This window comes from Barbus barbus (assembly GCF_936440315.1).
Source record: "Barbus barbus genome assembly, chromosome: 24".
NCBI lineage: Eukaryota > Metazoa > Chordata > Actinopteri > Cypriniformes > Cyprinidae > Barbus > Barbus barbus.
This window is the reverse complement of record NC_136752.1, coordinates 12,600,324-12,614,884: the sequence shown is the minus strand read 5'-3', so window position 1 is coordinate 12,614,884 and position 14,561 is coordinate 12,600,324. Positions and strand designations below refer to the sequence as shown.

Sequence of the window (14,561 nt, the reverse complement as noted above, 5' to 3'; positions counted from 1 at the left end):
TTTATATTCCAAAGCAACTCATGTAATACAGAAACAGTCATGAAGCAAGCAAAACATGCACAACGAGAGGGATAAGTACAGTACAACCTAGCACATTTGCACTGGCTGATAGTTTCACTTTCACCATAAAGACTTGTATGCTTAAAGGTGGGGAAAGCTATTTCTGGAGGCCAATGTTGATATTTGAATTCAGCAAAACAAGCACGCCCCTACCCCAAAAGGGTCTTGCCCCTATTTTGATAGCTCCGCCCCAGACATACGAAACCTACACAACCCAGGCAAGGATTAGTTAAAAATTAAAAATACTATAGAAGTCATTATAATCAGTGATGCTGTCTACACTGGATGCTGCGCGGTTCGACACGTCAAATCCCCGACAAAGAACTGCTGCCGCATTTTAATTATGACGTGCTGACACAAATTTCAAATGAATTTCAACCGTCGATTTATCGCATCCAGTGTGGGCACACTTTAGCTGTTGCGGCGCGCCATGTCCGGTGCAGACACGGTGTTACTCGCCTATCAAGAAGAACCAAAGCAACCTTGGCATCCGATCGCAGGCCTTCCGCTCCTTGAGTTCTCGCCAGCGTTCTGCAGATATCTTCCTCTTTTGGTTTTTTTTATCCGTCATCTCTTTCTGTCTTCCCCTCGGCTCAGCTGTTCACTGAACGCTCTCTCCTCCACATTATGAGTAGACACGCCCCTTACTGCTGATTGGCTAGTTTGGTACTCGGCCCCGACTCAGTTTTCTAAAGCATATTTGAAAAATTACATACCCCACCTTTAAGGTTGAAAATAAATGTTGTTTATAGTGAATGCCCCTATAAATGTTGTTTTATATTTACGATTTAGTTTTAATCCAAATGAAGCGTGTTTGAGCGAACATCAAAGATCACACAACAGAAGTTCTCTCTCTCTCTCTCTCTCTCTCTCTCTCTCTCTCTCTCTCTCTCTCTCTCTCTCCTCTCTCCCTCTCCCTCTCCCTACCGTTAACTCACATAACTTGTGCATTGTTTTACTTGTTTTTGACACATCCGACCGAACTACAAACTTTCCAGTGATGTCTCTGAGAAGGGGATGTTAACTCGACAACCTCGCACATGTGTGCCGCCGCGTGCTCAATCCACTCAGCGTGCTTTGCTTATCAGCTCGCGCACATCAGCTATACAGGCATTAATACTGAATGTTTAACATTTATATTAATTACATACATATACATATATCTTAATCTCTAATAATAACTCCATTCTGCTGTCTGTTGTTCTGTTAATGGTGTTTCTTTGTCTGGACTTATCACATGCGGTGTGGTATCGGGGCATTTCAACGAGTACAGGAGCTCAGTATCGTTACCGATACCAGTATCGGTGCATCCCTAAATTTTCTGGTAAAAGTTTTTTTATTATTATTTTATAATTGTATTAATTTTATTTTTTGCTTTTTATGGTATAATAAAAAATACAGATAAGAAGCAAATCTCCAAATAAAAAAAAAAAAAAAAAAAAATAAAAAAAAAAAAATAAATATATATATATATATATATATATATATATATATATATATATATATATATATATATATATATATATATATATATATATATATATATATATATATATATATATATATATATATATATATATATTTCCAAATTATTTTATTAATTTTAATATTTTTTTCTATTTTCAATATTTCGATAATGTTTAGGGGAAAGTGAAAATGTGGCAATTACAAATTAGGACTATTCATCCGACTGGACCAGTATCACAAATTTGTGTTATTGAGCCCTTACTCGCTCTCTGTGTTGCGCAATTAAGGCCCAAGGCCACTTCTAAATTTTACATTGCGTATTCAGAGTGATGCAACCCCTTCCTTGTCCTCAGGGTTGCACGGTTGCTAAGCACCCATCTCACTGTATAGATCTGTACATCAGAATCTCATCTGAACCCTGACCTTTGATCCCCTAGAACCTTAGCGCTTGCGTACATGATCTCTCCTTTGGACGCGAGTGCGTTGGTGACAATCGCATTGCAGTCTCCACTTTGGTTACCCTCTCCTTCTCCATGTACCTCTCCTGCATTTTCAATCAGGTCAAGCCGACTGCCTTTGTGGAAACGTGTGTCTAAAAAAGGAGAGTGGGAAAGAGGACAGGAGACACTGAGGGAGGAGGAATTGGGGGGTTTCTGAGCACTCAGGGTTCGGTTTGTTTTTGTAATGAGGTCAGTTATCTGCTGCGGTTTGGAGCCTTACAGATAAGAAGCATGTGTGTGATTAAGCCTCTGTTTGAGTTTGTCGTCAAAGTGGACCTTTCAGATACTTTGATTCATGCACAAATACACTCCAGAGGACATCAAAGGGGGTTGAAAAGCGGAGAACAGCAGCAGGGCTCATAATTTACCCTTAGTATGCAAAGTTAGCACTGTGTTCTTTGCTGAAGCAGCACATTGTGCTGTGGGCAGGTATGCGGGTGTGGGTCCACGTGAGGGGAACACTGTTCCTCCGCTGAGGGTAAACACACATCATGTGATGTGTCCCGAGCAGCGAGGCAAAGTACAGGGAAATTCATGACTCCACTTAACATTAGCCGACTGGACGATCACAAATAGCCAGTGGAAAGAAGATAGCAGAATATCATTGGTCACGCACAGAGGTTTATGTTTGAAAGTCATAGGGGAAACAATGAAATCTCACAGAGATGTTTATATTGTAGATTTATGAACAGCTCCTGCCCGGTTTAAAGGATTGTTTTCTACAAACAAAAAGTATTCTCTGTTCCAAACTCTTATGACTTGACTTCTTTAAAAGGAGATGTTTTGAAGAATGTTCATGCAGCTCTTTTTTATAGTGGCTCTCAGGCCTCCTAAGGGAAAAATAAATTATAACAATGGTCCACATGTACACTACAGTTCCCTAGCAAGGATGCATTAAATTGATTGAAACTGACTGCAAAGATATCTTATCATGTTGTGGATGATTTTTATTTCAAATAAATGCTGTTCTTTTGAACGTTCTGTTCATCAAGACTCCTAAAATCTAATGTATCACAGTTTCTACAAAAATATTTTGCATTAAATATGAACTGTTTTTAACTTTAATAAGAGTTAAGTAGCAAATCGGCGTATAATAATGATTTCTGAAAGATCATGTGACACTGAAGTCTGGAGTAATGACTGCTGAAATTTCAGCTTTTTTAAATGCATTTTAAAATATATTAAATACTATTATTAATGCTATGATATTAATACTATCGTCTATCGGCACAACCCCATTAAAATATTCTCTTGTCTTTCACATACAAAATGAAGTAATATGGGTTTGTGATTTAAACAAAAAAAATAATTCACTTTTCATAATTCTTTTTTGAGTGAACGGTTCCTGAATGAGCCTTCATTAAACATGCACTGCTCCTGTCTGTTTTTAAAGCTTTGGTTTTGGATCCTTGGTAACAAGTTAGTTGTTTATTTATGTCAGTCACCAATATCACAGTCTCTCACTGCATTATCACTGCATTCATGTGTCTCCTCCCTGACTGGTGTGTCTTCCTTCAGGCAGGGTGTTTGCTTTCCCCACCCCACATGAATAACATCCAACATGACACTCCTTTCCAATCTGTCCCTGTCCTAATATTGAGTCACTGCCCCTGCAGGGTAGACCTTAGTCACCCTTGACATTTTTTGATGTGCTACAGTCTTATGGCCTACATTAACCAGTTCTTGAGTGCCATCTCTTTTTTAATGCAAAAAGTCAGCAGTCTTGCATCTCAGCTTTTCCTTTTTCTTATTTTCAGAGGCATCAGAGATCAAAAGCATCTCAATCAGAGAGTTTCGTTCCCTGTGGGGTTTCGGTCTAAGTGGGCCACAAATGCATGCAATGAATAAATGAGGGAAATAAAAATGCTCAAATTCACCACAGCCTCTAAAATAATCATGCTGAGTTTTAATTTGTTTGTATGCATTGGCTAAATCCTTATATCATCTGTCTAGGTTGCTGTGGTGAAGATGAAACACACCGAGCGTGTTTATGCCATGAAGATCCTCAACAAGTGGGAGATGCTGAAGAGGGCAGAGGTAAACAGATTTCTGTTCATGGCTCATCATTATTTGTTACAATTTTCAGGGCTTCAAGCTGCAACTAAAGGTGTTGAAAATATATCTAGCATGTGTTCGTTTATGGTTTTATCAGATGAAAGCAAATATGACTAGTGTGTCATCTATGACGTGAATCACAAACAAATGACTCTTATGAACAGGTTCTTTTTAATGAGTCAGTCCAAATGATTCACAAGTCATACTTCCAAGGCACTTTAAATCAGACTCACTCATTCAGTGACTATTTTAGATCCATTACTGTATCCTTAAAATGAACCAGTCATATTAGTTAGTAATTGTTCATCTGACAAAGTGTAATTATCTAAACTGAACAACCAAAAATATCCATCTATATTGAGCAATTCTGTAATTTGGCAACTAAAGCCACGTTGTTTGTAAGAACCAGCGAGTTCCTAGTCTTAGTTTTCCATAAGATCTCCAGTGCGTTTTCCCATATAGTCAGTACCAAGCTACCAAGTCCTAATGGCTCGATGACTGCAATCAAACCCTCTCTACTGAAGTGTATAGGAGTGCAAGGTCATTTTCCTTTCTACTCCAGCTCTTTCTTGCCCCGGTTTCAGCCCAATCAGTCTTGACAGTGCCCACGGGCCTCCCAGAGGCATGTCAGGAGAACTTTTGTCACTTGGGCTTGTCAGTAATCCTCTTTGAGCTTCACTGGGCTCCTTTTATTCCTCTTCACATGTCCAGAGTCCCAATTCAACAGATATAAGATCTAAGACTAACATCTAAAATCGAATGGAATGCCATGTTATATCATCACTGCAGGTGGATGTAGCTTAATTTATTGAATGAGTTACCCATTCATTTCCAAACTAGGGCTGCACAATTAATTGAAAATGAGGGATATAGTAAAAAAAAAATTACTGTTTTTATATAAGGTTGTCAAAGCAAAGTGTTAGGAAATAACAAAAATAGTTTTTGAATGTTTTGATGTAATAAGTCCTCACATCTTATGTAGACTGCGTGTTTCCGGGAAGAGAGGAACGTCCTGGTGAATGGAGACTGCCAGTGGATCACTACCCTGCATTACGCTTTCCAGGATGACAACTACCTGGTGTGTCTCCATCTCTACATACACTTATTCTCATAGGACATAACTGAATGTTAGCTGTCATTTAGTGAGTTGCTAAACCTCAACACTCACAATCTTTTTACACCTACACATCTCGAACATGATATAAATCATAATCTAAATTATTAGCAGTAATGCAATGTTATTTATGTACTAAAGTAATATTTCTTAAGATTTCTGATGACTATATTTGTTAACAGAAATTTTTAAAATAAAAGCTTTCATTTAAATTTTTGTTTGATTTTAGTTTATTTGAATTTACATGATTTTGCAATGAATTATTATTTTAATAATTCTATGTAGCTTTCATCTTATTTCAGTTTTATCCATTTAAATATCCTAACAATTTGAAATTTTACTTAGTTTTTGAACTAATATTAACATATTTTTGTCTTTATTTCAGCTTTAGTTTAAAGAAAACTATTTTGAATAGTTTGTTTTAGTTAACAATAACAACACTGAGTGCATAAATAGCATCCATTTTGGGTGTATTTAATGTAAGCTATCTAGATAAAACCTCTAAGCCATATATAATGTAACTAATCTGTAATTATATGATGTTTAAATAATTATCAGTGAAATGATGGCCATGATGAAAATGTCATGTTTATCAGAGTGACTGATGATTATTTGTAGCTCAACCTCTCAACCTGTAGCGCAGCCCTCAAACACGCTAACACAGAGTACTGGAGGTTAGGGCACAGTGCATTCTGTGTAGTTGTGTGGTAACTATTTGTTAATCATGCTACTCTTTGATATTGTTCAGTTGATATTATGAAGTGCGGAGTCAGTGTTTGTGTAATTGAATGGTGTTGTGTGATAAGGGATGATGATGTTTCCTCCTGCAGTATTTGGTGATGGATTATTATGTGGGAGGTGATCTGCTGACTTTGCTTAGTAAATTTGAGGACCGACTCCCGGAGGACATGTCCAAGTTCTATGTGGCAGAGATGGTGCTCGCTATCCACTCCATCCATCAGCAGCGCTACGTGCACAGGTGACATGATTGTGTGTTTGTGTGTGTGAAGAGAGAATTAAAGAACAAGTGAGAAACAGACACAGACTTGATTCTTAGTTAGCTTTATCCAGCAAGACTTAGTTTACCACAAAGATCATGCTTGTAGGCTGGCACCAAACTAGCATAAACCAACCCAGACGTTTACTTTTATACATTTAGCTAACACTTTTACCCAAAGTGACTCAGCTCATGCATTTCCTGGGAATCGAACCCATGACCTAGGAGTTGGGATACTGGGATATAATCCTGCGCATTCATGCTGGTCTTCTCAGCAGGGTTTTGCTTTGTTCTAGGAGTTTTATAAATTTTTTGATTTACCATTCCCTAAAAGGTTGATCACTTTAAATATCACATAATCCCTTCCTGTCCAAGTGAGCCGTTTATTTAGCCAGAATAAGCTGCAATGTGGGCTGGACTTTGATGCTGATAGTCAAGTTTTTTTTTTATCGCAAGACTAGTTCCAGACAAAACGATATGCCCCAACAAGATATACCCAATGTAGGATTTGAACATGTACTCATAAGCATAGCAGAGTGGTTATTGGCCCTGTGTGAGTAATGTGCTCACTGGAGATCAACAGCACCTCACCCATATGTCCACTCCCACATGAAACATTTAATGAAATGACCGCAGATGGCTGTGGTGTTCTGGGCTGCAGATCTGTTCAGGTTCAGGGGCCTCTTCCTGGATGCTTGTCCTGGACTGCCATCTGGTCCAGCTGAGCCCCCTCTTCCTTCCTTCTGTGGAAGCTTCACCTCTGATACAGTAGCGATATTCAAATGGTAGTTTACCAAAAAATGAACATTTACTCACCCTCACCTTATTTACAACCTATAAAGCAGTGTTTAGCAGAATGTAAACACTGTATGAATAAAATAAAACCGAAATGGTGGTATGGCTTAGTGTGGTTATGGAACTGTTTTAGAGTGAAGCACAGCACTTACACACAAGCAGCTCATGATATCGTATTTTCAGTGTTTCCAAGCATTTCGTTTCACAGTAAATGCTGCTCCAAGCAAACTCTGCATTTGGGTTACTTATAACTTTGAAAATGCAACGTGCCAATAAAAATTCAATGGATCTTATGTTTGAAAATTAAGGAAATGAAGACATAAATATAAGTATTATTTTCCAGTTGATTTTTGTTGTTCTCTATATATTTTTAAATTTTACAGTGAAATTAAGGAGTATTTCTTATTTTGTGTAGTATTTTTCTTTTAGTAATAATACTTAGAATACTACTACTACTAATATTTATAGTCATATAAATATATCTTATAGTCATATTGATGTCAATTCCTATAAAAAAAAATATTAATTTCTTTTTTTCACCCAAATTGTGTGACCCTAGCAAAATGTTCACTCTCTTCTTTTCCCAACAATGGATATGAACGGCTACTGCTGTCAAGCAATATTTTTTTGGCAAAAAACAACCTAAATTTCAGTCTTTTTCTCTAAAATAAAAAAAAACTGTCATATTGCTTCAGAAGACTTGGATTATAGTGCATTAATTAAACTAAAAATGTGATTATTTAAACTACTTCTATGATGTTCCTATGGTGCTTTTTTGGGCTTTTACATCAGTTCCCTTGAGCTTTTATTTTATGAAAAAGGGCAGCATTAACTTGAGGGTGAATTTAATGAAGACATTTTATTCTGAGTCTTTAACTTGATTCCCCCAACCAATCATAACAGCCTTTTAAACACATCGCATCATTCTCACTTATAGTAAACAGCCTGCCGGGCCAAAGCAGCTGACTAAAGTCATGCTAGCGCTAGTAAACACACGTGTGTCCACGGGTACAACCCTTCGTGCTTATACTGACACCCAGTGAGGTTGTGAATGGTGTGGTGTGTGTGTGATGAGTTTTGACACCATGTTTACTCTGTACCCGCTGTGCTCGCCATGGTGCCAGGGCTGTGAATCAGAGGGTACTGTGTGTGTGGCCCAGTCGTCGAGAGACAGGGACTGAGTGTGTGTGAATGGGGGAGGGTGAACAAAGGCAGGCTGTTTACATGGAGAGCAGGGCATGGCTGGGCATGGAGAAACAGCCACCCTGGAGAGCAGCCGCAGGGTGGGTTGCCCACTGGAGTAATAACACCTCACAGCGCAAGGCAGTGTCAGCTGTGTGATGAACGGCGCTGAGTGCCATGTTTTTTTTTTTTTTTTTTTCACCTCTTTCAGAGCCATCTTTATAGAGGTGGTTCTTAACTGGTGGGTAATGACCCAAGAATGAGCCACAGGTCTGTGCTAAATGTGAATAATAATATGAAGCCTGCTAGAGGTGGGCGAGATGATCAAAAGCTTATCACACAATATAAGTAATTTTATTTCATGGTAACGATATATCACAATGTAGTTATTTTTGCTTTAAATAAGGTCTTTATATCATCAAAATTTGATACCATAGAAATTTCATAATTCTTGTCATCAGTGTCAATATCATAAAAAAACTAATACTAGCCAAAAATTTTAAAAAGCTAACTGAAGACAAGTAAACAGTCAGCGATTAAATAAGAATATAATTACAAGCAATAGGACAACAAGAAATGCTACATACTTTGTGTAATCAAATGTATAAAAACACTGCATATTCTCACTGTAAATTAAATATATATTTCTTTTTATGAAAGTTGCAATATTAGACTGCTGTCACTTTAAGAGCTGTCTGGATCCAATATACTATTACACGTGTTTTCTTTCTTTCTGGCTGTTTGCTTTCACTTAATACCTACATTACTGTGTTTGAGGATATTTGCAAATACAAGTGTGTGTATTTATCTGTTCAAGGCTTATAAAGCATCAAAAAATGACTCAGTACGTTCAGTACTCAAACTCATTAAAATAGAAAACAATTTTTTGGAATTGTAATAACTTAACAATTTTTCACTATATTATTGATCAAATAAATGTTTATATATATTTTTTTTTTAGCATTTATAGTCTGTTAATGTTAGTTAATAAAATACAATTCATTGTTTGTTCACAGCATATTAACAAATGTTACCAAAATTTTTTATTTATTTTAAATGCATTACTTGAAATTACAAACAAATAAACAGTCAACAAATGAAACCTTATTGTAAAGTAAAAAAAAAGAGAGATTTATCAGCCATTTAGTATATCTAGCCAAATAAGGCGGATGCCAACCTGAACAGGTTGCGTGATATACCCTCATCCTAAAAAAACAAAACTGCAGATGGTTTAAAAGAAAAATTATATGACCCTAGACTTCATTAAATACAAGTTAACATGCAATGAGAGTAAAATGGTTTCCGCTGACCACACTGAGAGCATGAAACCACAGAAATTTGACAGACATTTAGAAACCAAAATTGTCAGTTTTCCCAGTCATTCTAAGCGATGCTAGTTATTCTACATATTATTGGGGCTATGCTGTTAATTTTAATATTAATAGTTACCAATCTTTCATTTTTAATGGTATTTTTGTGTGCTAAACAATTTGGATTTAGGTCACCACTTGATGTCCAAGGTAAAGTCCTGAAGCAAAGCCGGTTAAGAACCACTGCTTGAGTTATTTCATGCTTAAATGTTGTGTTTCCTGTTCCAACAGGGACATAAAACCAGACAACGTGCTACTGGACATGAACGGTCACATCCGTCTCGCTGACTTCGGCTCCTGTCTGAAGATGATGCAAGATGGCACGGTATGTAAAGAAGGGCTCAACTTTGAACTCAAGTGCCGGATCTAAAACCAGAGTCAGTTTGTCATCCTTGCAGGGTGGTCTCCATCTGTTCGGTGAAAGCTCTGCCCCTGCCCTCTTTTCTCTCTCTCTTCCTGACATTAATAGAGCTGTTTTTGGCCCTGCTGCCCTAGAAGGGGAGGGCTAATTAGAAAGGCCCGTCGCTGCCCACTCTCTGGCTCACAGACTGATGAGTCACCATAGCGCACTGATAACAAGACCAAGGCCAAACAGCTTTTATCTACTGCTCTGTGGGTGTGTGTGTGTTCTCTGTGCCAGCAGCATGTAGAAGGGCAGAGCGGGACTTTAGTTTTTCAGCTGCACATGTGCTGTGTTCCACACCAACTGAGCAGATCCCTGCATATTTGTTGATGTTACTCCTGTATTTAGATGTCGAGTACAGGAGATCTTTGCAATTATTCAAAACAAAAGGAAAATTGTGATCAATTCAGTTATCACCGCTCCACACAAACTCATTTCTGCATGCGCTCTGAGTTTGAGGCACCTACAACATGTTTAAAAATGCAACATGCGCCAACTATCTTCCCAAACTTGAGAACTTGAGGAGTTCTTGTAAACCAGCTGTTGTCAGCATAAAAGAAGCTTTAAAGGCTTCCAGCAGTTTTCGACAGGAAATAAAATCTTGATGGTTTAACATGAAAATGAAGAAATTTAAAATAAAGCATGTAATAAATATGATTACATTAAATAATGTAATAAATATTAGTGTTGTTATTGTGTATATATATGAAAAGTTTTTTTACAGTGAAATATTACATTGCTAATATTTCTTATTTTGTCAGATTAAAAAAAAAACTTTTTATATAAATAAAAATATAATGTAAAATGAAATTAATTATTTTTACTCCCGCAGTTTAAACGTGGGTACCTGCTAGAAGTAAATTGTCTGTTTATAGTCACACTTACATAAAGGTGAGTTTTTGCAAACATTAAAGTAAAAGCCACAAAGCCTTAATTTGTTGTCATGGTGTCTGTAATGTTGCTTGAAGGCATCTTTATGCGTCTCTCAACATCTTTCGGTGTTACCTTAGACAGTCTTTACGTCTTCTCTGCAATTAAACATTCTTTGAAAATAACCGGAGGTCAAGACATGTTTTGAGTGCTTTTGTATGGTACATGTTTTGTGGGCAAGATTGAGCAAGTCTTGGCATGGTGAATATTATGTATCTACACCTTTTATAGTAGTGTTTTTGTGCACTACTAGTTAATGTGTCTATAGCTGTTGTCACTTATTTAAAGTCATCCAGACGTTTGGGGTCTGTAAGATTTTTTTATGGTTTTGAAAGAAGTCTCTTAGGCTCACCCAGACTTAATTTTTTGATAGAATCCAAATCTAAAATATGGATTAAAATATTTTAAAATGTCATTTGTCCCTGTAATGGCAAAGCTAAATTTTCAGCATTATTACTCCAGTCCTTAGTGCCACATGATCCATCAAAAATCATGCCGATTTGCTGCTCAAAAAATATTACTTATTATTCTCAATGTTGAAAACGGTTATCCTGCTCCATATTTGTGTGGAAACAATGATATATTTTTCAAGATTCTTTGAATTGAAAGACATAATGGAAATCTTTCCTGTCACTTTGAAAAAAGTATTAACTTTTTTTATGCAAATGAAGACCTACTCAGCCTTGTTTGTGACCTCACTTCCTGTAATCCGTTGTGCAGGTCCAGTCATCAGTGGCTGTGGGCACCCCAGACTACATCTCCCCTGAGATCCTGCAGGCCATGGAGGACGGCATGGGGAAATACGGGCCGGAGTGTGACTGGTGGTCTCTAGGCGTCTGCATGTATGAGATGCTCTACGGCGAGACGCCCTTCTATGCTGAGTCCCTGGTGGAGACCTACGGGAAGATCATGAACCACGAGGTGAGATGATCTATCATTGTGTTTTTGGTATTTGTCCTGTTTACATGTTCCCCACCACTGAAAAAAAAACACACATTTACAATTACACATTTGCATCTTGAGAAATTAGAAAAAGCATGAACCACAGTGAATCCGTTGATAATGTTTATTTATAGCCAGTAAAAATAAAGCTTAAGCTAATTATCATGACAAATAACATCCCGGCTGTAACTCCTTTGGGATGCATAACATGGTTCATAAAATCAGGACTGCCCTAATTTTATCAGCACATCTGGTCACCCCTGAGTAGTGGCTTAGGGTAGAAAATCTGGTAGTATTGATTTTTAAAGTAAACTGGTCTAATTTGCACTATTTAGGAGCGTTTCCAGTTCCCCTCTCACATCACGGATGTGTCCGAGGAGGCTAAAGACCTGATCCAGCGGCTGATCTGCAGTAGAGAGCGTCGGTTGGGTCAGCACGGCATCGAGGAGTTCAAGAAGCACCCCTTTTTCTCTGGCATCAACTGGGAGAACATTCGCAACACAGAGGCACCGTACATCCCTGACGTCAGCTCTCCCTCAGACACCTCCAACTTTGATGTAGACGATGATGTGCTGAAAAACCCGGTTGGTTTAACTCTTTTGATATTGGGGGGGGGGACATTTTGTCCCGTATAAAATAAGCCTGAAACCTTAAGTATACTAGAGTGCCCACTTGTTTGTATTCAACCATTGAATATTTCTGTTTCCCCCTGCAGGACATCGCTCCCCCAGTATCTCACACAGGTTTCACTGGGCAGCACTTGCCCTTCGTGGGCTTCACCTATACCACAGACAGCTGTTTCTCAGACTGTGGCAGCGTGAGTAGGGTGGCACTGGCAGATGGAGGCGCCGGGGAGGATATCCAGGATGGGGGTCTGCAGGTGGAAGCCTTTGAGAAGAGGATTCGCTGTCTGGAGCAGGAGAAACAGGAGCTCAACCGCAAGCTGCAGGGTAATAAATGTAAACTCCACCTGATATCTAAAGAGAGAAAGAAAGAAAAAAAATTAAATTGTCATCAGTTAGTCAGAAGACTTTTGTTCATCTTTGAAACACAAATGAAGGTGTTTTAAATGAAACCTTAATAGATTTCTGTTTCTCCATTGTGAGTCCATTCCACCGAAACTTCAAAAAGTTCATAAAGACATTGTAAAGGTATTCCATATGAATTGAACATATGAGAATAGAAGTCTGAATTAGTCTGTTCCTTATAAAGTGAAGGTGTTTCTTAATAAGACTTGGATTAAACTGCTTGGTTCATAGGAATTACTTTTGCAATCTCTTTAGGAACTTTTTGAAGCAACAAAAACAAATCTCTCAGGTTTCATATCTTCATTTGTCTTAAAAATGGTTTTAATGGCAGAATCATTTGCCAAAAGAATAATTTTTGGGTGAATTATCACTTTAAGCCCTTGTTATATAATCTATTTGGTGTTAGTAGTTTTGTTTCATTTTGTAAATCGATCAGTGAAATGCATTCTGATTATATACTGATTGTTTGTTCCACCCATGATTTCCTAGAATCCACTCAGGCTGTTCAGTCCCTCCATGGCTCTGGGCGTGGGGCTGGCACACTTGGTCGTGATAAAGAGATTAAAAAACTCAATGAGGAAATCGATCGGCTCAAAAAGAAACTGGCAGGTAATGGGTCTTCCAATCCTTGTCAATGGATATATGACATGATAAAGTCTGTTATGAGTCGTGTCAAAGCACTACGCACACGCCTACATTATAGATTAACTATGATCACACGTTCGTAGAAAAGTGCCGCGATAAGTCAAGATTGCGAGTAAACGCCACTTCCTCTTATTAGAATTTCTTAATTTGATTATTTGGCTGTACATTTGTGTCAGCTAATCAGTCACACCCAAGATAACTCTGAGTAACTTGTCTCTCTCCAGACTCTGATAGGCTGGAGCACCAGCTCGAGGAGGCAGTGACTCTGAGACAGGACTTTGAAAGTTCCTCCACCAAACTAAAGGCCCTGGACAAGCAAGTCAAAGCTCTCAAGCAGGAGAAGGAGGATATCCATAAGGTATGAGTGACTGGAGAGTCGGGTTACCAGTCATTCCTGAATGCAAGAACAGCTTTTTTTTAGCACGAGAAATTATTCCCACATATGTAAATATTACTAAACATTTTCAGTCCTGCATGGAAATCAAAATCAATTGTTTACAAATTTAGTTCCTTAAAAGTTCCATTAAAGGATTAGTTCACTTTTAAAAAAAACTTTTGCTGATAATTTACTCACCCCCATGTCATCCAAGATGTCCATGTCTTTCTTTCTTCAGTCGAAAAGAAATTAAGGTTTTTGATGAAAACATTTCTCCATAAAATGGACTTCATTGGGACCCAAACGGTTCAAGGTCCAAATGACAGTTTCAGTGCAGCTTTAAACGATACCAGACGATGAATAAGGGTCTTATCTAGCGAAACGATCGGTCATTTAAAAAATAAATAAAAAAGTTTAAGTTTCATAAGCACAAATGTGTCTGTTCTGTGATGCGCGTTCGTGATGTCACGTGATACGCAATTACGTGGAAAAGGTCACGGTTGACTTGGGCGGAAGTACCTAGTCAGTGTTTACAAGTGTGCAGAAGGAGGACCATATACACATATTCAAATGTCTTTGTGTCAGTTTATCGTTTAAAATGCCCATTGCGTGTGCGTATTCTTGGGTGTTTTAATATTAAAAAGCCTACTGACTCGGTACTTCCGCCTAAGTCAACCGTGACCTTTTCCACGTAGTA

At 37.9% G+C, this 14,561-nt stretch overlaps 1 protein-coding gene across 1 annotated transcript in view; it reads left to right on the top strand.

The window, feature by feature from the left end:
• Positions 1-14,561, top strand: part of LOC306843988 (serine/threonine-protein kinase MRCK beta-like) — a 70,821-nt gene that overhangs the window by 29,815 nt on the left and 26,445 nt on the right. Inside the window, exons 3-11 of the mRNA XM_079375770.1 lie at positions 3,981-4,064; positions 5,065-5,160; positions 6,027-6,175; positions 9,772-9,865; positions 11,594-11,794; positions 12,151-12,399; positions 12,531-12,765; positions 13,333-13,452; positions 13,713-13,846. Coding sequence (XP_079231896.1) covers positions 3,981-4,064; positions 5,065-5,160; positions 6,027-6,175; positions 9,772-9,865; positions 11,594-11,794; positions 12,151-12,399; positions 12,531-12,765; positions 13,333-13,452; positions 13,713-13,846 — 1,362 coding nt within the window. The remainder of the gene's footprint in view (positions 1-3,980; positions 4,065-5,064; positions 5,161-6,026; positions 6,176-9,771; positions 9,866-11,593; positions 11,795-12,150; positions 12,400-12,530; positions 12,766-13,332; positions 13,453-13,712; positions 13,847-14,561) is intronic.